The 19,571-nt window shown below is 41.5% G+C and overlaps 3 protein-coding genes across 3 annotated transcripts; 2 read left to right on the top strand and 1 right to left on the bottom strand.

The window, feature by feature from the left end:
• The first annotated feature begins 263 nt into the window (after window positions 1-263).
• LOC306705154 (uncharacterized protein) lies at window positions 264-7,318 on the top strand. The gene is made up of 3 exons (XM_079171856.1): window positions 264-1,998; window positions 5,107-5,142; window positions 5,293-7,318. Exons 1-3 carry the CDS (start codon window positions 324-326, stop codon window positions 7,008-7,010), a joined length of 3,429 nt encoding a protein of 1,142 aa, XP_079027982.1. The 5' UTR covers window positions 264-323; the 3' UTR covers window positions 7,011-7,318.
• A 2,868-nt stretch (window positions 7,319-10,186) lies between these two features.
• LOC306705247 (E3 ubiquitin/ISG15 ligase TRIM25-like) lies at window positions 10,187-12,252 on the top strand. The gene is made up of 2 exons (XM_079171954.1): window positions 10,187-11,502; window positions 11,841-12,252. Exons 1-2 carry the CDS (start codon window positions 10,256-10,258, stop codon window positions 11,929-11,931), a joined length of 1,338 nt encoding a protein of 445 aa, XP_079028080.1. The 5' UTR covers window positions 10,187-10,255; the 3' UTR covers window positions 11,932-12,252.
• A 4,070-nt stretch (window positions 12,253-16,322) lies between these two features.
• On the bottom strand, window positions 16,323-16,989 carry cUnh5orf24 (chromosome Un C5orf24 homolog; the record flags this gene model as incomplete). The annotated part of the gene is made up of 1 exon (XM_079171956.1): window positions 16,323-16,989. The coding sequence occupies one exon, from the start codon at window positions 16,987-16,989 to the stop codon at window positions 16,378-16,380; it is 612 nt and encodes a 203-aa protein (XP_079028082.1). The 3' UTR covers window positions 16,323-16,377.
• Between the last annotated feature and the right edge of the window lie 2,582 nt (window positions 16,990-19,571).

Raw genomic sequence — 19,571 nt, 5'->3', positions numbered from 1 at the left:
GAATGTAACTGACGACTAAAGAAACAATGCAACTCTCAAACCGCTCCTCTTCCTGGAATGAAGCACAACTTGATAACCCTCACACCGACTCTATTTACTGCTGTAGGGGAGGTTCCTCCTGCTCATGCTAGTCTATTTGTCGTTCCCTCCCCTTTCACAGATCTGCAAGTTAAAAGATGGGTGTAAACACCATGTGATCAACTGTAAGAGCTGAAAAGCACACACACTGCAGATCAGTGGACACACATTGAGGAAATGAGCACAGCTTTTATCTGGAAACAGAGAGTGAAACTTACAGACACTCGCTGTCGTCGAGAGAAGAAATGGCACAGCAAGAGATTCGACGGGATCGAGAAAAACTGAGCTGTTCAATCTGTCTGGATCTTCTAAAGGATCCGGTGACCATCCCATGTGGGCACAGCTACTGCATGAGCTGTATTAAAGACTGCTGGGATGAGGAGAGCAAGAACAAGAACACGCACAGCTGCCCTCAGTGCAGGCGAAGCTTCACATCGAGGCCTGTCCTGGTGAAAAATACCGTGTTAGCAGAGTTAGTGGAGGAACTGAAGGAAGTAGGACTTCAAGCTGCTTCATCTGATCGTTCCTATGCGGGACCTGGAGACGTGGCCTGTGATTTCTGCTCTGGGATGAAGCTGAAAGCCTTCAAGTCCTGCCTGATGTGTATGGCCTCTTACTGTGAGCAACACCTCCAGCCTCACTACGATGTTGCTCCTTTAAAGAAACACAAGCTGGTTGAAGCCACTTTAAAGCTCCAGGAGAGCATCTGCTCTCGCCACGACGAGGTGATGAAGATCTTCTGCCGCACTGATCAGCAGTGTATCTGCTATCTCTGCTCCATGGATGATCATAAAGGCCACGACACAGTCTCCGCTGCAGCAGAGAGGGCTGAGAGGCAGACGGAGCTCGGGGCGAGTCGGCAAAAGATCCAGCAGAGAGTCCAGGACAGAGAGAAAGATGTCAAGGTGCTTCGACAGAAGGTGGGGACTCTTAATCTTTCGGCCGATGATGCTGTGAGGGACAGTGAGAAGATCTTCACTGAGTTGAGTCGTCTGATTGAGAAAAGAAGTTCTGAGGTGAAGCAGCAGATCAGATCCCAGCAGAAAACTCAAGTGAGTCAAGCTGAAGAGCTTGAGGTGAAGCTGCAGCAGGAGATCGCTGAGCTGTGGAGGAAAGATGCTGAGCTGGACCAGCTCTCTCGCACAGAGGATCACCTCCATTTCCTGAACAACTACCCCTCACTGTCCCGTCTGAGTGAGTCTGAAGACCTACCCAGCGTTGATATCCATCCTCTATGCTCATTTAAGGATGTGGCAGCAGCGGTGTCAGAGGCCAGAGATAAACTGCAGGCTGTTCTGAGTGAGGAGTGGGGAAAGATCTCTCTGGCAGTGACTGAAGTCGATGTTTTAGTGCCTCAAGCAGAGCCCAGAACCAGAGCTGAGTTTATGAACTATTCTAGTCAAATCACACTGGATCCAAACACAACACATAGACGTTTGTCATTATGTGACAGGAACAGAAAAGCAACATTAATGAGAAAAGAACAGTTATATTTGAGTCACCCAGACAGATTTGTTGAATGGTGGCAGGTCCTGAGTAGAGAGGGTCTGACTGGACGCTGCTACTGGGAGGTGGAGTGGAGCGGGACAGTTAGGATTTCAGTTGCATATAAAGATATTAGCAGAACAGGGACCAGAGTGGAATGTGGATTCGGATGTAATGACAAATCTTGGTCATTAAATTGTATCAGTGGTCGTTATGAATTCAGACATAACAATACTAATACTTCAGTCTCAGGTCCTCAGTCCTCCAGAATAGGAGTTTATCTGGATCACAGGGCAGGTACTCTGTCTTACTACAGCGTGTCTGAAACCATGACTCTCCTCCACAGAGTCCAGACCACGTTCACTCAGCCTCTCTATGCTGGATTTCGGCTTCCATTATCTTCTGGAGGCTCTGCTGAGTTGTGTGAGCTCAAGTAGACAGGAGTTTAAAGAATGATTTACCTCTAGACTGTAGATGTAGAGGTGTGTCTGCACTGCAGCAATCAAACATAGCGGGTGGGACTCTGGTGATTTCTTTTCATGGGATTTAAGTTGTTTTGTTTTCATCAGAGCGATTCACTGAAATTGTGAAAAAAATCACTGTTTCTTTAAATGACATAATCTTACATGTAACCTTCAGATATAAAGTTTGTTCATCATCTTTCTTAGAGTGAAGTCAATTGTTTTTGGAAACATTTATGAAAAGTCAATGTTCAAAATCCTGCAAATAAATAAATTGTGACATGTCAGCATTTTATCAATAAACTGCTATTCTTTAAAAAACTGTGTTCTTCCTTTCACTGTCAGAGTATCACAAACATCTGTCTGTTTCCTACTGAATTGATTTGCATTGAATGCGTTTTTTAAAGATATTTTGGTAAGAGACAGAAACTAAAAGACAATCAAATAAGCCCCTCGTGTGAAAATATTTCAAGACAACATTTCAGCAGAATGTGTTACTTTCAGATTTATTACACAACTTTTCAACATTCCACAACAAGCATGCAAGAATAAATTGGGAATTATGGAAATCTTTACAGGCTTCACCAATCACACTTTAGGAATAACTTGGCTTCCCGTTGTCTCAGAAACACTCAGAATGTGAGGTCATGTTTTATGAAATCATCAACAGACCGTGTGTTGATTTAATGCTGATTATGGTGACGGAAGAAAATCACTCAATTATAAAGAAAAAGAACCATAAAATATACTAACAAATCATGTGCACGGATTTATCTTGAACTACGACAGCCGAAAACCACAGGAGCGTCAATAAATGAGCCATATTATTGAGTCCATTTTAGGTAATCCACATCCCAAAATCATCCCTTAATCTCTTCTCTCCTCCTTGGAGGGTCAGTGCCTCACAACAAGAAATCAAAATCCAAGACAGAAACAGCATTTTGGAACATGAGTTCTTGAATCGTATCCATACGTTTAGCAAAGTATTTTAGATAAGAGCTCAACGCAAGTGAAACAGATGTAACACAGACCTTCAGGGTACCCTGAGGAGACACCTTAAATACATCAGGCATTACATTGTTACCATGTTGAGGTCTTTTCCATTTAGAACAAGTCTGTTAACGGAGCAGAAAGCCAACTATCTGAGATTTTATTACAGAATTGTTATGTTCTGGTATTCTTAAGGCAAAGGAGGTCCTGCTTCAATTATTATTCTAATCATAGTCTATACAACTTTCTGCTTTAACCACCTAAAAAAGAAACATAAAACAATAGTTTTTGAAGTGGCTAAAAATAACAGGAAACCCCATCTCTGATGCAATATTCACAGCAAATAACCAATCAAAATTCAACCAACTTTAGAAGTTGCCCTCTAGTATTATTGTTATGCATTGAATATAATATGAAATAACCATGAATTATGTCACTTAGTCAAGGAGTCAGTTATTCACTGATAGAAAAAGGTTGGGATCCACTGCCTGCAGCAAGAAAAGTGTAACATGAAGCTATCTGCTTTCAGGGGTTGTTATTGTTGGTGTGTCTCTCTTGGTGTCAAGTATGGGAGACAGCAAATGGAACTACTGGCAGGCCCACATTTAAATGTAACCCTGTATATGTAAGGAACGTTCACTAGCTCATAAAAACCTGAACAGGCTAGTAGTAATAGTAGTATATTCCATTGGGAACACTGGTTCCTATCCTGTAGTTATCTGAAAGATACATTGTAAAGTTAAGACACACTGCAACTCTCAAACCGTTCCTCTTCTCGTCACGGGGTGTGGTGGTGGACTCAAAAGCAGACATAACCAGGAGTCTTGAGTGAAAACAAAAGGATTTACTTCAGGGTAGACACAAAGGGGAAACTGTCAGTGAACAACGGGGAGATACAAGGACGAGAGGGCGAGGGTGAAAACCAGGCAGGACGAGGAAGGGCAGGCAGACTGAGGAACCGGGAGGATGAACCAAATTGTAGGCACAGAAAGACAAGATGAGGACAACGGAAAACACATGGATACTCTGAATAAACAGCAACAGCGTGACTGAGAGAGCTCAAACTACCAGTGAGGTTGAAACAACAATGATCTGGCAGCGAGTGGATGTGGAACCGGGGTAGATATACTGTTGGGTGATGAGTAGATGGAAGGCAGCTGGGCAGGTGAGTTGAATGAATGTAATCAGGAGCGAGCCGGGAGGAGACCAGGGCGGAGCCACACACACACACAAAGACACAGGATGCAAAGCCTAATCGTGACACTTCTAGGGAATAAAGCACAAAAACGTATTTTAATTGTCACCACAAACGATCCGAAGCATTTGGGAGCAACAATCCGCTCCTCCTGCTCTGACAAACTCTCAGAGTCTATTTGGCTCCAATATTTGTTGTTCCCTCCTCTTTCATAAAACACATGTGATTCAATCTGTGAGCTGAAAAGCTCATTCACTGCAGATCCGTGAATAAACATCAAGTAAATGAGCACTTTTACATCTATTCTTTAAAAAAGTGCATTAAAAACAAATGCTCTATATTTACATTTTTATTAATTTAATGAAATCTTTAAATACGATTCAAACGTTATATTTACTGTCATTTTCATTACATACTGTGCATGAAATATATTGTATAAATGCAACATTTTGAATTAAAAATAATTTTTTGTCCAACTTAAAAAAGAATTGTGTTATTAGATGAATGGACTTTATTATGTTAAAAAAAATAGACGATAGATGAAAGAGTCATGTATGTAAAAATGTATAAATGGATTTGGATTTTTGAGCATTGGCCAAATTAATGTCATATGAAGTTTTTAAAAAGTGGTTTATTCAAGTTATACCACATCTAAATGAACATAATTTGTATTATTTAATGTTTATTAGTACTCTACATTAGTGAAAGTAGTAGCAATAGTAGTATTATCATGTTCCACTGGTTCTCAGAGCATGTATTCTATTATAAAATCTGTATTTATCTAAAAGGAAGAATGTAACTGACGACTAAAGAAACAATGCAACTCTCAAACCGCTCCTCTTCCTGGAATGAAGCACAACTTGATAACCCTCACACCGACTCTATTTACTGCTGTAGGGGAGTTTCCTCCTGCTCAAAGTCTTCTCAGCTCAGGTGTGTGTCGTTCCCTCCCCTTTCACAGATCTGCAAGTTAAAAGATGGGTGTAAACACCATGTGATCAACTGTAAGAGCTGAAAAGCACACACACTGCAGATCAGTGGACACACATTGAGGAAATGAGCACAGCTTTTATCTGGAAACAGAGAGTGAAACTTACAGACACTCGCTGTCGTCGAGAGAAGAAATGGCACAGCAAGAGATTCGACGGGATCGAGAAAAACGGAGCTGTTCAATCTGTCTGGATCTTCTAAAGGATCCGGTGACCATCCCATGTGGGCACAGCTACTGCATGAGCTGTATTAAAGACTGCTGGGATGAGGAGAGCAAGAACAAGAACACGCACAGCTGCCCTCAGTGCAGGCGAAGCTTCACATCGAGGCCTGTCCTGATGAAAAGTACCGTGTTAGCAGAGTTAGTGGAGGAACTGAAGGAAGTAGGACTTCAAGCTGCTTCATCTGATCGTTCCTATGCGGGACCTGGAGACGTGGCCTGTGATTTCTGCTCTGGGATGAAGCTGAAAGCCTTCAAGTCCTGCCTGGTGTGTATGGCCTCTTACTGTGAGCAACACCTCCAGCCTCACTACGATGTTGCTCCTTTAAAGAAGCACAAGCTGGTTGAAGCCACGTTAAAGCTCCAGGAGAGCATCTGCTCTCGCCACGACGAGGTGATGAAGATCTTCTGCCGCACTGATCAGCAGTGTATCTGCTATCTCTGCACAATGGATGATCATAAAGGCCACGACACAGTCACCGCTGCAGCAGAGAGGGCTGAGAGGCAGACGGAGCTCGGGGCGAGTCGGCAAAAGATCCAGCAGAGAGTCCAGGACAGAGAGAAAGACGTCAAGGTGCTTCGACAGAAGGTGGGGACTCTTAATCTTTCGGCCGATGAAGCTGTGAGGGACAGTGAGAAGATGTTCACTGAGTTGATGCGTCTGATTGAGAAAAGAAGTTCTGAGGTGAAGCAGCAGATCAGATCCCTGCAGAAAACTCAAGTGAGTCAAGCTGAAGAGCTTGAGGTGAAGCTGCAGCAGGAGATCGCTGAGCTGCGGAGGAAAGATGCTGAGCTGGACCAGCTCTCACGCACAGAGGATCACCTCCATTTCCTGAACAACTACCCCTCACTGTCCCGTCTGAGTGAGTCTGAAGACCTACCCAGCGTTGATATCCATCCTCTGTGCTCATTTAAGGATGTGGCAGCGGCGGTGTCGGAGGCCAGAGATAAACTGCAGGCTGTTCTGAGTGAGGAGTGGGGAAAGATCTCTCTGGCAGTGACTGAAGTCGATGTTTTACTGCCTCATGCAGAGCCCAGAACCAGAGCTGAGTTTATGAACTATTCTAGTCAAATCACACTGGATCCAAACACAGCACATAGACGTTTGTCATTATGTGACAGGAACAGAAAAGCAACATTAATGAGAAAAGAACAGTTATATTTGAGTCACCCAGACAGATTTGTTGAAAGGTGGCAGGTCCTGAGTAGAGAGGGTCTGACTGGACGATGCTACTGGGAGGTGGAGTGGAGCGGGACAGTTAGGATTTCAGTTGCATACAAAGATATTAGCAGAACAGGGACCAGGGAGGAATGTGCATTCGGATATAATAACAAATCTTGGTCATTAGAATGTTACCGTGGTCGTTATATATTCAGACATAACAATAATAATACTTCAGTCTCAGGCCCTCAGTCCTCCAGAATAGGAGTTTATCTGGATCACAGGGCAGGTACTCTGTCTTACTACAGCGTGTCTGAAACCATGACTCTCCTCCACAGAGTCCAGACCACGTTCACTCAGCCTCTCTATGCTGGAGTTTGGCTTCCATCATCTTCTGGAAGCTCTGCTGAGTTGTGTGAGCTCAAGTAGACAGGAGTTTAAAGAATGATTCACCTCTAGACAGTAGATGTAGAGGTGTGTCTGCACTGCAGCAATCAAACATAGCGGGTGGGACTCTGGTGATTTCTTTTATTGGATTTAAGTTGTTTTGATTTCATCAGAGCAATTCACTGAAATTGTGAAAAAAATCACTGTTTCTTTAAATGACATAATCTTACATGTAACCTTCAGATATAAAGTTTGTTCATCATCTTTCTTAGAGTGAAGTCAATTGTTTTTGGAAACATTTATGAAAAGTCAATGTTCAAAATCCTGCAAATAAATAAATTGTGTCATGTCAGCATTTTATCAATAAACTGCTATTCTTTAAAAAACTGTGTTCTTCCTTTCACTGTCAGAGTATCACAAACATCTGTCTGTTTCCTACTGAATTGATTTGTATTGAATGCGTTTTTTAAAGATATTTTGGTGAGAGACAAAAACTAAAAGACAATCAAATAAGCCCCTCGTGTAAAAATATTTCAAGACAACATTTCAGCAGAATGTGTTACTTTCAGATTTATTACACAACTTTTCAACATTCCACAACAAGCATGCAAGAATAAATTGGGAATTATGGAAATCTTTACAGGCTTCACCAATCACACTTTAGGAATAACTTGGCTTCACGTTGTCTCAGAAACACTCAGAATGTGAGGTCATGTTTTATGAAATCATCAACAGACTGTGTGTTGATTTAATGCTGATTATGGTGACGGAAGAAAATCACTCAATTATAAAAAAAAAAGAAATATAAAATAAACAATCAAATCATGTGCACGGATTTAACTTGAACTATGGCAGCCGAAAACCACAGGATTGTCAATAAATGAGCCATATGATTGAGTCCATTTCAGGTAATCCACATCCCAAAATCATCCCTTAATCTCTTCTCTCCTCCTTGGAGGGTCAGTGCCTCACAGCAAGAACTCAAAATCCAAGACAGAAACAGCATTTTGGAACATGAGTTCTTAAATCGTATCCATACGTTTAACAAAGTATTTTAGATAAGAGCTCAACGCAAGTGAAACAGATGTAACACAGACCTTCAGGGTACCCTGAGGAGACACCTTAAATACATCAGGCATTACATTGTTACCATGTTGAGGTCTTTTCCATTTAGAACAAGTCTGTTAACGGAGCAGAAAGCCAACTATCTGAGATAATATGACAGCATTGTTATGTTCTGGTATTCTTAAGGCAAAGGAGGTCCTGCTTCAATTATTATTCTAATCATAGTCTATACAACTTTCTGCTTTAACCACCTAAAAAAGAAACATAAAACAATAGTTTTTGAAGTGGCTAAAAATAACAGGAAACCCCATCTCTGATGCAATATTCACAGCAAATAACCAATCAAAATTCAACCAACTTTAGAAGTTGCCCTCTAGTATTATTGTTATGCATTGAATATAATATGAAATAACCATGAATTATGTCACTTAGTCAAGGAGTCAGTTATTCACTGATAGAAAAAGGTTGGGATCCACTGCCTGCAGCAAGAAAAGTGTAACATGAAGCTATCTGCTTTCAGGGGTTGTTATTGTTGGTGTGTCTCTCTTGGTGTCAAGTATGGGAGCCAGCAAATGGAACTACTGGCAGGCCCACATTTAAATGTAACCCTGTATATGTAAGGAACGTTCACTAGCTCATAAAAACCTGAACAGGCTAGTAGTAATAGTAGTATATTCCATTGGGAACACTGGTTCCTATCCTGTAGTTATCTGAAAGATACATTGTAAAGTTAAGACACACTGCAACTCTCAAACCGTTCCTCTTCTCGTCACGGGGTGTGGTGGTGGACTCAAAAGCAGACATAACCAGGAGTCTTGAGTGAAAACAAAAGGATTTACTTCAGGGTAGTCACAAAGGGGAAACTGTCAGTGAACAACGGGGAGATACAAGGACGAGAGGGCGAGGGTGAAAACCAGGCAGGACGAGGAAGGGCAGGCAGACTGAGGAACCGGGAGGATGAACCAAATTGTAGGCACAGAAAGACAAGATGAGGACAACGGAAAACACATGGATACTCTGAATAAACAGCAACAGCGTGACTGAGAGAGCTCAAACTACCAGTGAGGTTGAAACAACAATGATCTGGCAGCGAGTGGATGTGGAACCGGGGTAGATATACTGTTGGGTGATGAGTAGATGGAAGGCAGCTGGGCAGGTGAGTTGAATGAATGTAATCAGGAGGGAGCCGGGAGGAGACCAGGGCGGAGCCACACACACACACAAAGACACAGGAGGCAAAGCCTAATCGTGACACTTCTAGGGAATAAAGCACAAAAACGTATTTTAATTGTCACCACAAACGATCCGAAGCATTTGGGAGCAACAACCCGCTCCTCCTGCTCTGACAAACTCTCAGAGTCTATTTGGCTCCAATATTTGTTGTTCCCTCCTCTTTCATAAAACACATGTGATTCAATCTGTGAGCTGAAAAGCTCATTCACTGCAGATCCGTGAATAAACATCAAGTAAATGAGCACTTTTACATCTATTCTTTAAAAAAGTGCATTAAAAACAAATGCTCTATATTGACATTTTATTAATTTAATGAAATCTTTAAATATGATTCAAACGTTATATTTACTGCCATTTTCATTACATACTGTGCATGAAATATATTGTATGTATGCAAACATTTTTATTGAAAATCTGTTTTTGTCCAACTTAAAAAAGAATTGTGTTATTAGATGAATATTCTTTATTATGTTAAAAAAAACTACAAAATAAATGAAAGAGTCACAATGTATAAATGGATTTGGATTTTTGAGCATTGGCCAAATTAATGTCATATAACGTTTCTAAAAGTAGTTAATTCTAGTTATACCATATCTAAATGAACATAATTTGTATTCTTTAATGTTTACCTATAAGTACTCTGTATTAGTGGACGTAGTATCAATAGTAGTACAATGAAAGAAGAAAGAAACAATGCAACTCTCAAACCGCTCCTCTTCCTGGAATGAAGCACAACATTATAACCCTCACACCGACTCTATTTACTGCTGTAGGGGAGTTTCCTCCTGCTCATATAGTCTATTTGTCGTTCCCTCCCCTTTCACAGATCTGCAAGTTAAAAGATGGGTGTAAACACCATGTGATCAACTGTAAGAGCTGAAAAGCACACACACTGCAGATCAGTGGACACACATTGAGGAAATGAGCACAGCTTTTATCTGGAAACAGAGAGTGAAACTTACAGACACTCGCTGTCGTCGAGAGAAGAAATGGCACAGCAAGAGATTCGACGGGATCGAGAAAAACTGAGCTGTTCAATCTGTCTGGATCTTCTAAAGGATCCGGTGACCATCCCATGTGGGCACAGCTACTGCATGAGCTGTATTAAAGACTGCTGGGATGAGGAGAGCAAGAACAAGAACACGCACAGCTGCCCTCAGTGCAGGCAGAGCTTCACATCGAGGCCTGTCCTGATGAAAAATGTTGTGTTAGCAGAGTTAGTGGAGGAACTGAAGGAAGTAGGACTTCAAGCTGCTTCATCTGATCGTTCCTATGCGGGACCTGGAGACGTGGCCTGTGATTTCTGCTCTGGGATGAAGCTGAAAGCCTTCAAGTCCTGCCTGGTGTGTATGGCGTCTTACTGTGAGCAACACCTCCAGCCTCACTACGATGTTGCTCCTTTAAAGAAACACAAGCTGGTTGAAGCCACTTTAAAGCTCCAGGAGAGCATCTGCTCTCGCCACGACGAGGTGATGAAGATCTTCTGCCGCACTGATCAGCAGTGTATCTGCTATCTCTGCACAATGGATGATCATAAAGGCCACGACACAGTCTCCGCTGCAGCAGAGAGGGCTGAGAGGCAGACGGAGCTCGGGGCGAGTCGGCAAAAGATCCAGCAGAGAGTCCAGGACAGAGAGAAAGACGTCAAGGTGCTTCGACAGAAGGTGGGGACTCTTAATCTTTCGGCCGATGAAGCTGTGAGGGACAGTGAGAAGATGTTCACTGAGTTGATGCGTCTGATTGAGAAAAGAAGTTCTGAGGTGAAGCAGCAGATCAGATCCCAGCAGAAAACTCAAGTGAGTCAAGCTGAAGAGCTTGAGGTGAAGCTGCAGCAGGAGATCGCTGAGCTGTGGAGGAAAGATGCTGAGCTGGACCAGCTCTCACGCACAGAGGATCACCTCCATTTCCTGAACAACTACCCCTCACTGTCCCGTCTGAGTGAGTCTGAAGACCTACCCAGCGTTGATATCCATCCTCTGTGCTCATTTAAGGATGTGGCAGCGGCGGTGTCAGAGGCCAGAGATAAACTGCAGGCTGTTCTGAGTGAGGAGTGGGGAAAGATCTCTCTGGCAGTGACTGAAGTCGATGTTTTAGTGCCTCAAGCAGAGCCCAGAACCAGAGCTGAGTTTATGAAATATTCTAGTCAAATCACACTGGATCCAAACACAGCACAGAGACGTTTATCCTTGTGTGACAGGAACAGGAAAGCAACATTAATGGCAGCAGACAGTTATATGTGAGTCACCCAGACAGATTTGTTGAATGGCAGCAGGTCCTGAGTAGAGAGGGTCTGACTGGACGATGCTACTGGGAGGTGGAGTGGAGCGGGATGGTTAGGATTTCAGTTGCATACAAGGATATTAGCAGAACAGGGACCAGGGAGGAATGTGGATTCGGATGTAATAACAAATCTTGGTCATTAAATTGTTTCAGTGGTCGTTATGAATTCTGTCATAACAATACTAATACTTCAGTCTCAGGCCCTCAGTCCTCCAGAATAGGAGTTTATCTGGATCACAGGGCAGGTACTCTGTCTTACTACAGCGTGTCTAAAACCATGACTCTCCTCCACAGAGTCCAGACCACGTTCACTCAGCCTCTCTATGCTGGATTTTGGCTTCGATCATCTTCTGGAGACTCTGCTGAGTTGTGTGAGCTCAAGTAGACAGGAGTTTAAATAATGATTCACCTCTAGACAGTAGATGTAGAGGTGTGTCTGCACTGCAGCAATCAAACATAGCGGGTGGGACTCTGGTGATTCTATTCATGGGATTTAAGTTGTTTTGTTTTCATCAGAGCGATTCACTGAAATTGTGAAAAAAATCACTGTTTCTTTAAATGACATAATCTTACATGTAACCTTCAGATATAAAGTTTGTTCATCATCTTTCTTAGAGTGAAGTCAATTGTTTTTGGAAACATTTATGAAAAGTCAATGTTCAAAATCCTGCAAATGAATAAATTGTGACATGTCAGCATTTTATCAATAAACTGCTATTCTTTAAAAAACTGTGTTCTTCCTTTCACTGTCAGAGTATCACAAACATCTGTCTGTTTCCTACTGAATTGATTTGCATTGAATGTTTTTTAAAGATATTTTGGTGAGAGACAAAAACTAAAAGACAATCAAATAAGCCCCTCGTGTAAAAATATTTCAAGACAACATTTCAGCAGAATGTGTTACTTTCAGATTTATTACACAACTTTTCAACATTCCACAACAAGCATGCAGGAATAAATTGGGAATTATGAAAATCTTTACAGGCTTCACCAATCACACTTTAGGAATAACTTGGCTTCACGTCGTCTCAGAAACACTCAGAATGTGAGGTCATGTTTTATGAAATCATCAACAGAACGTGTGTTGATTTAATGCTGATTATGGTGACGGAAGAAAATCACTCAATTATAAAAAAAAAAGAAATATAAAATAAACTATCAAATCATGTGCACGGATTTAACTTGAACTATGGCAGCCGAAAACCACAGGAGCGTCAATAAATGAGCCATATTATTGAGTCCATTTTAGGTAATCCACATCCCAAAACCATCCCTTAATCTCTTCTCTCCTCCTTGGAGGGTCAGTGCCTCACAACAAGAAATCTAAATCCAAGACAGAAACAGCATTTTGGAACATGAAATCCCCAAAACATGCTTCAGCTTTTCAGTAAGAAACCTCCTTAAAGTTGCAGAAGTTTGTGGGGAACAAACCTAAAAGATGGAGCGGGACGGAGACGTATTTGACTCGTCATAGAAGGAGGAGAGGTGTTAACAGTAAGCGTCTATGTGTCTCAGTCAGCCAGGACAGTGTTCAAATGTCTGCATCCTACCAGCGTGTTCATCAGGCTTCACCTCATCATACGCATCTATAGAAGCCCAAAACAAAATGAGTGAAACCCATTCCAACGTAAACACTGTAAATAAAACACACACTCTAAGATGTGCATCATGTCAGCCATGAACTTCAAACAAAAAGAGAAAATATCGGTTAAATATCAAACATGGCTCCATCAGAATTATATTTAAAAAGACAACTACTTCCAGAGTTAGATCACAGATGATATAAATACGATAAGATGCAAGGAGCTAACTTTACATTGTTAATGTATAATTTACAATGCATTCTAAAAACTGGCATTTTATGCCAGTTTTTAGATGCGACAATTTAAAGGTTCTTTACCAATTCAAACAATCATACAATCTTTAATTAGTGGTCTCTAAGTGCTTTTTCATTTACATTGTACACAGTAACTGTCATGCTCAGGTTAGTTAGTGAGGAGTTGGAATATCTTTTTTTAAATCAAATAGCATGAATGCCTACAGTTAAGATCAGGTCTTATTCTTTGGTAAAGGAGGGTGAAGGGGATGTTTGTACGTGACATTTCGGTAACGAGGTTACACTTCGTCACATCAACGGAACGAGTGAGAGAAGGCCTCGTACACAAGTATATAAAAATACAACCATAATAAAAAGTGATAGTATCAAAGTGTCCACAGTACAATACATACATACAACAGGTTATTGCACCAAATTGAACTATTTTATATTTCCTCATGAGAGAGCAACTCAGTGAAGCTACACGACTCCTTCGCTCTCGGGAGTTTGAAACGCTTGTATATGAATATTACAGAAAACCTGAACGTTCGTCAGGAAAAGTTTGAAGATTTTAAATGACGTGAACTTGAATACAAGACATATTTGACCCCGTGGGATCTACTGTATTCACGGTGCACTGAGCATGTTGTGAAATGACAAATATTAAAACCAACTACATCATCTTTTTAAAGTCTGTCTCAAGTCTGCTTGGCACTAAATCATTTAACAATAGAATTTCATAAAAACGCCAGCTTCCCCAACAGTCAGATTAAACTAAATAAACAGCCACAGAGTTTACCTGGACACTGTTAAAGTCAAACCCTGAACGATTGATTTACGATGTGGAAACAGAAACATCAATACGTACTAATTTAAAATTGTGTACTTTAGTGTGATCGTGGTAAACAAATGAGACTTGTAGTCTGTTTATCATAATGTTCAACACGTGTGGTTATCAATCATTCTTTTCTCCTCATGTTTATTGAAGGCAATGGATGTAATGGAAGTGATTTTCTGTACGCCTCTGTTCTTCTGATGGAACTCCTACAGCTTTGGCTGTTTGCTCTGGTGAAACAGCGCCACCTGTCTGCAGATCTTGCACCAACACGCAGTGTTAAAAAACGCCATTGATGGTCTCATCTGTTTATGATTCAGCATCACAGTGCAATTCAATATAATATGTGTAAGTGTTTGTTTGACCTGTGAGCAAGAATACAAATAAGATATTTGAGGCTTTAGTTTGGGGGTAAATGTCTTTTCACACAAATATCACGTTTTATTCAAAGATTGCTTGTTTTATCACCACCACGTTAACTGCCAGTCAGAGCTTTGAGCAACACATTCATGTTGATGTTTTGAATATTTAAGGGCTCATTTTCTTGGGACAAATGTGACATTAATGTAAAATAAGTAAAATAAGTGTCTCTGTTTGTACTTGAACTTTGCTTGTTTGTATTCTTCCAATAGCTTAGAAGGTTCACAGCTGGGACGTCAAGTGAAAAATTTGAAATTTTGGTCGTTGATTAATTCTAACCACAAAATCCATTATTTTGGAAAGTATGCCTATAGATACACAGCTGGGACAGTTCGACTAAATGTGTTTGTAGCAAAGAGAATCAAAAGCTTTCAGGTATTAAAAGTTGGAATTGAAAACCCGCTCGGATTTCTGTTGAATTAATCTTTCATCATATATTTTCTGATTAAATCAAACTTATACTAATATACTAAGACTGTATCTTCTTCTTCAGCTGAGACAAAATTATACATTCAAGTTTTAGCAAAAAACAAAGTGAGTTGTAAAATGAAAATGTTGGTTATCATGTAGCAGAACTCATAAATGACACCCAGCCAGGAATCAGTGTAAAGAGAAACCGTCTGTACCAGTGAGAGGGAACCGCCTCATGGACGAGAAGAACCAAGTTTTACTGTAACGACGAGCACAACCTGCAAACACCGTTCATCCACACCAGCAGACAGCGGTCCACATCGGTCAATTATTAGCAGGTTGAGAGGAGTAAGGGTTGCCGAGTTGCTGTCAATCTTTCTGCATTCACTTTTAGTAAACAAAACAAAAACAAACACTACTTGGGACTTGGGTAACAGTGTTATTTATCACAACAATCTGTACGTTGACGCTTTGATGACATTTTGCATGCAAATAATACGTTGACTTTTGGTGAGGTGACAATGAGTCAGTGAGACGTCGTTAGCAGGAGTCCGTTTTTTTTTAGTGTTCTGGAGCCGAGTGGAGGAAGTTGGATTTCAGCTTTTTGGGGTGGTGCTGTTGGCCGAAAAGTTTTATTAACTGTACATCTATAAATGAAGTGCCACTGAGCAAGGCACTTGACCCCCAACTGTTTGAATCCAGACTGACAAGCCTCCCATTTTACAAATGTGACACATATAAAAGGTGCTACACGTAACAATTTGCTTTTCAAATTAAAAGAAGAGCAGTGTTGCTACTTGTCCCTCTCTTTTGTGTTTTTGTTTAGAAAGCAAAAAAAACAAGAGTGAATATCCAGCTGATATGGGATTCAAACGAACGTACAAAGTTAAATTCGTCCTGTGCTGGAAAGCAGATTTCACACAGTTGTGGCAATCGATCTTCTCATAACGGTCTCCTTTGTTTACGGTAATAAAACATTTTTAAATGGATGATTCGATCCTTCAGTGGTGTTAAAATGCTACATAAAGCACACTAAAAAGAGAGAGTTAAAAGCCCCTTCCTCAGAGAACATATGATATTGTTGTTTTCGGGCAGGGCGATGTGTGGTGTTGCCCTCCACACACTATAGATCTCCAGCAGGACCACTGAAAACCTAACGGTATTATGTTTGGTGGCAGGCACACAGATGACACCAACACGAATAATAGAAAATCTCCTCCTCTCATCCTCACAGCGGACAGGGAAAGATTACAACCCCACCCACCCCCACCACCCACCCACCCAGTATCTGGCAGGAAACCTGTGCACAAGCGTCTCTTATCCGACCGATGGAAGGCGAGTGGAAACCTTCACTCATTAGCCGTCTTCTCTTTGCAGGAGGGTTCACAGAGGATTTCCTTGTGTGGTAGCGGATAGGGGAAAGCCGCTCCGCTGCAGGTGCTACCGTAAGCCAGTTTGTTGAGGCGAGAGAAGCCCTTGATGCTGCCGGGGGGCCGTCCCGGACTGACCTTGTATCCCGCCGCTCTGGTCGTACCTAGCGGCCTCCCCGGGCTCGTCTTGAACCCGGCAGCTCTGGTGGTGCCGAGCGGTCGCCCCGTGCTGGTCCTGTACCCGGCCAGCTTGGTGGTCCCCAAAGGCCTCCCGCGTCGGCCCGACTTCCCGGCGGCCTTGTTCTTCTTCTTGCCGTCGTCCGGCGCCTGATCGGCGCTTTTGATGTCGGGGATTTTTCCGGGCGAGCCCACGAGCACTTCCTGTCTCGGGCACACCATTGGCTTGTGGCTCTGGGCGGGTAGGACCATGGGGGCCAGCGTCATCTGGAGGGCGGACGGAGGCGGAGGAGGGTAGAACTTGTTGGCCTGGGTGCACAGGTCAAAGTGGGAGGCCGGGTGGTGGCCGTCCTCCGCGAGGCACGACGGCCTGCTGTTCATGCAGAAGTCGCTGCTCGTCACCTGGCGCATCATCTTCTGCTGGGGGGGGGGGGGGGTCGGAAATAAGTTGCAACTGTGTTATTATCACAGATAAAAAATAACTTATGTCTCTATGTTGAGTCAGTCATGTTGTCTGGGTCGTGCAATGCCAGGTGGAAATAAGTTTAAACTGAAGACAAACACCAAAACAGCTTCAATTCCTCTGCATAAAGAAAAGAAACCCGGACACATGTAGGGCTTTAGACCCTCATGTGTCTTAGCTTTGAGGCTGAACTAACACATAGTCTTAGTTAGTTTTAGGAAAAGAGCGTGGTCGACATTACCTTGACTAAAGACATATACCCAACGGCCACTAGGGGCAACAATGAGCCTGTTGCAAAAACAAAAAACCCTCAACAAGCCACAAATAAAGGTGAGATTTCTGCTCTATCTGAAGTGTATTTCGGTTTTACAAGAGAAAAGACCTCAAGGGTGGAGACTAACTGGTTGGTTTGTCATTTGCACGTCTTGTTAACTGATGATTCTTGGCGTCGACAATGAGTCAAAGCAATTGTGAATCCAGTCTTGTAACTTTAGCGATGCTCGATGTGTCCCTGGATGTTTGTCTGTATCGTGAAGATGCTTTAATCTTCCACGTTTTCTGTGTCGGAGTGTCTGAACCCTCAAAATATGTCTGTTAAACTACCCCGCTGTATATATTGTATTATATAGTGATAATGATTACGGAGATTAAAAAAAGGGGCCTGGGTTAAACACCTTGAGAACAAGTATAAACCTCATTAAAGCGATGCTGAAGTGCCCATGAGCAACATGCTGATGGTCTGCAGCTGACCTCTGACCTCGTGTTGAGTTTCATCACTAGGATCACACACAACAACAAACAACCCTCTGATCACAATCAAAGTCACTATTCTGACCACTTACACACATAACTGCTCTTTAAATCCCAGCAATGCAATCATCATAACTTAATTATGAGGCTATAAATAAATACTCGAGTGCAGCTGATGAGATTTGTGTTGTTGTCTTCTGTAGGTGTGGACTTTTACTATCACAAACACAACACAGTCTGTAGTAATATTCATTCACAAAAAAAAATAATGCACATGGATTCCGCATTTTTGACGACAAAAGCCCCCCCCCCCCCCCCCCCCCCCCCCCCAATCCTCTGCATGTCACTTTGCTACAGTGTAACGTTACAGCCTCGTTTTGGCCCGAATAACGGTTTCCAAGCAAAGGGTTTAAAATAGTAACAAAAGAGAAGGAAAGTGAGCAGATATCCGACATGCATGCTTACATTTAGGACATATACATATATATATATTAACCTAAATACCCCAACATTAGCTCTATGGTTTACTGTACCTCGATTGTTCGCAGATCTCGGTCCAGAAGGGGTTAAAAATGATCTTTCATCCCTTAAAGCGTGAGTCGATCCATTTTCCCAAAAATATATTTTCGCACCACAGGACGTCGGTACATCGGGTTTGCTTCGGTGTGCACGTTAACGGTTTAGACGTGGGGTTTCTGTGTGTGTGTGTGTTATTTCCCAGCTCCAGAGGTTTGGATGAGAAACGCAGCCATTTTCCATTAAAATTTAATAAGACTGGAGCGCAGTCTGAGCATGCGCAGAGAACCATAGGAGGTGTTTTTTTTTTTTTCTCCTTCCCCTCCTTCCCCTCCTGAACCACTTCCACATCCAAACGTTTTCACTTTTAAATACACAACATTGTTTATTTGCATTCAATACAGGTGCAAAATTATTGTTTAAAATGCTGTGGTGTTGTCCTGAAATCAAGCCTTAAACCAGTTTTACAACGCTGACCAAAACACAGCCCTCCAACGATGATGAATAATATACAAAGGAGAGGCTACTGAATAATTAAAACAGTAGGCAGGAATATATTGAATACCATATTAAATAAATTAATAAAAATAAAAATATGCATATGAAATAAATCTTGATATAAATGAGGCAATGCATTTATAAATACATGTAAATATAAATATATAAATGAGTCAATAGTTCTTTAAAAAGAGGAATAGGTTTCTATTTTAGAAAGGAAGGTCTATTTTTAAAAATAACATTTATTTCCCACTTCTTATTCTTATATATTAAAATATATTTATTATAAATACATGTGAATATATATATATATATATAGTAATAATTAAAGAAAATAGGTTTTTATTTTTGGAAGGACTATTCTTAGACTTTTATTTCCCAATAACACATTTATTTCTCACTTCTTTTTATTCCCATCTGTTATATTCATATGAATATACAGGGCTGATTTTATCTCACCGATTCAGACCAAAGCAACAGAACAAGAATTAGCTAGCGCCCCCTGTAGTGCCTCAGCCCGCTCTCCTCCCAGAGAGCTAGTAGTAATAATAATAGTAATACATTTATAATAATTAAATAGTATTTATTTTGTATAGCACTTTAAAAAAAGGTACTTAAGACACTTTATATGGTAAAAACAGAACACAAAAAGTCTACTAGTGCCAGGAGTGACCCCTCAGTTAGCGGCTGTAGCAACTCAATGCAATGACGGCTACAGTAGCTCGGACAATAGCGATACGGGGCACTGGATTTGAGGAATTTACCGTTT

This window comes from Pholis gunnellus (genome assembly GCF_910591455.1).
Source record: "Pholis gunnellus genome assembly, chromosome: 13".
Classification (NCBI taxonomy): Eukaryota; Metazoa; Chordata; class Actinopteri; order Perciformes; family Pholidae; genus Pholis; species Pholis gunnellus.
This window is presented reverse-complemented; position numbering and strand designations above follow the sequence as displayed.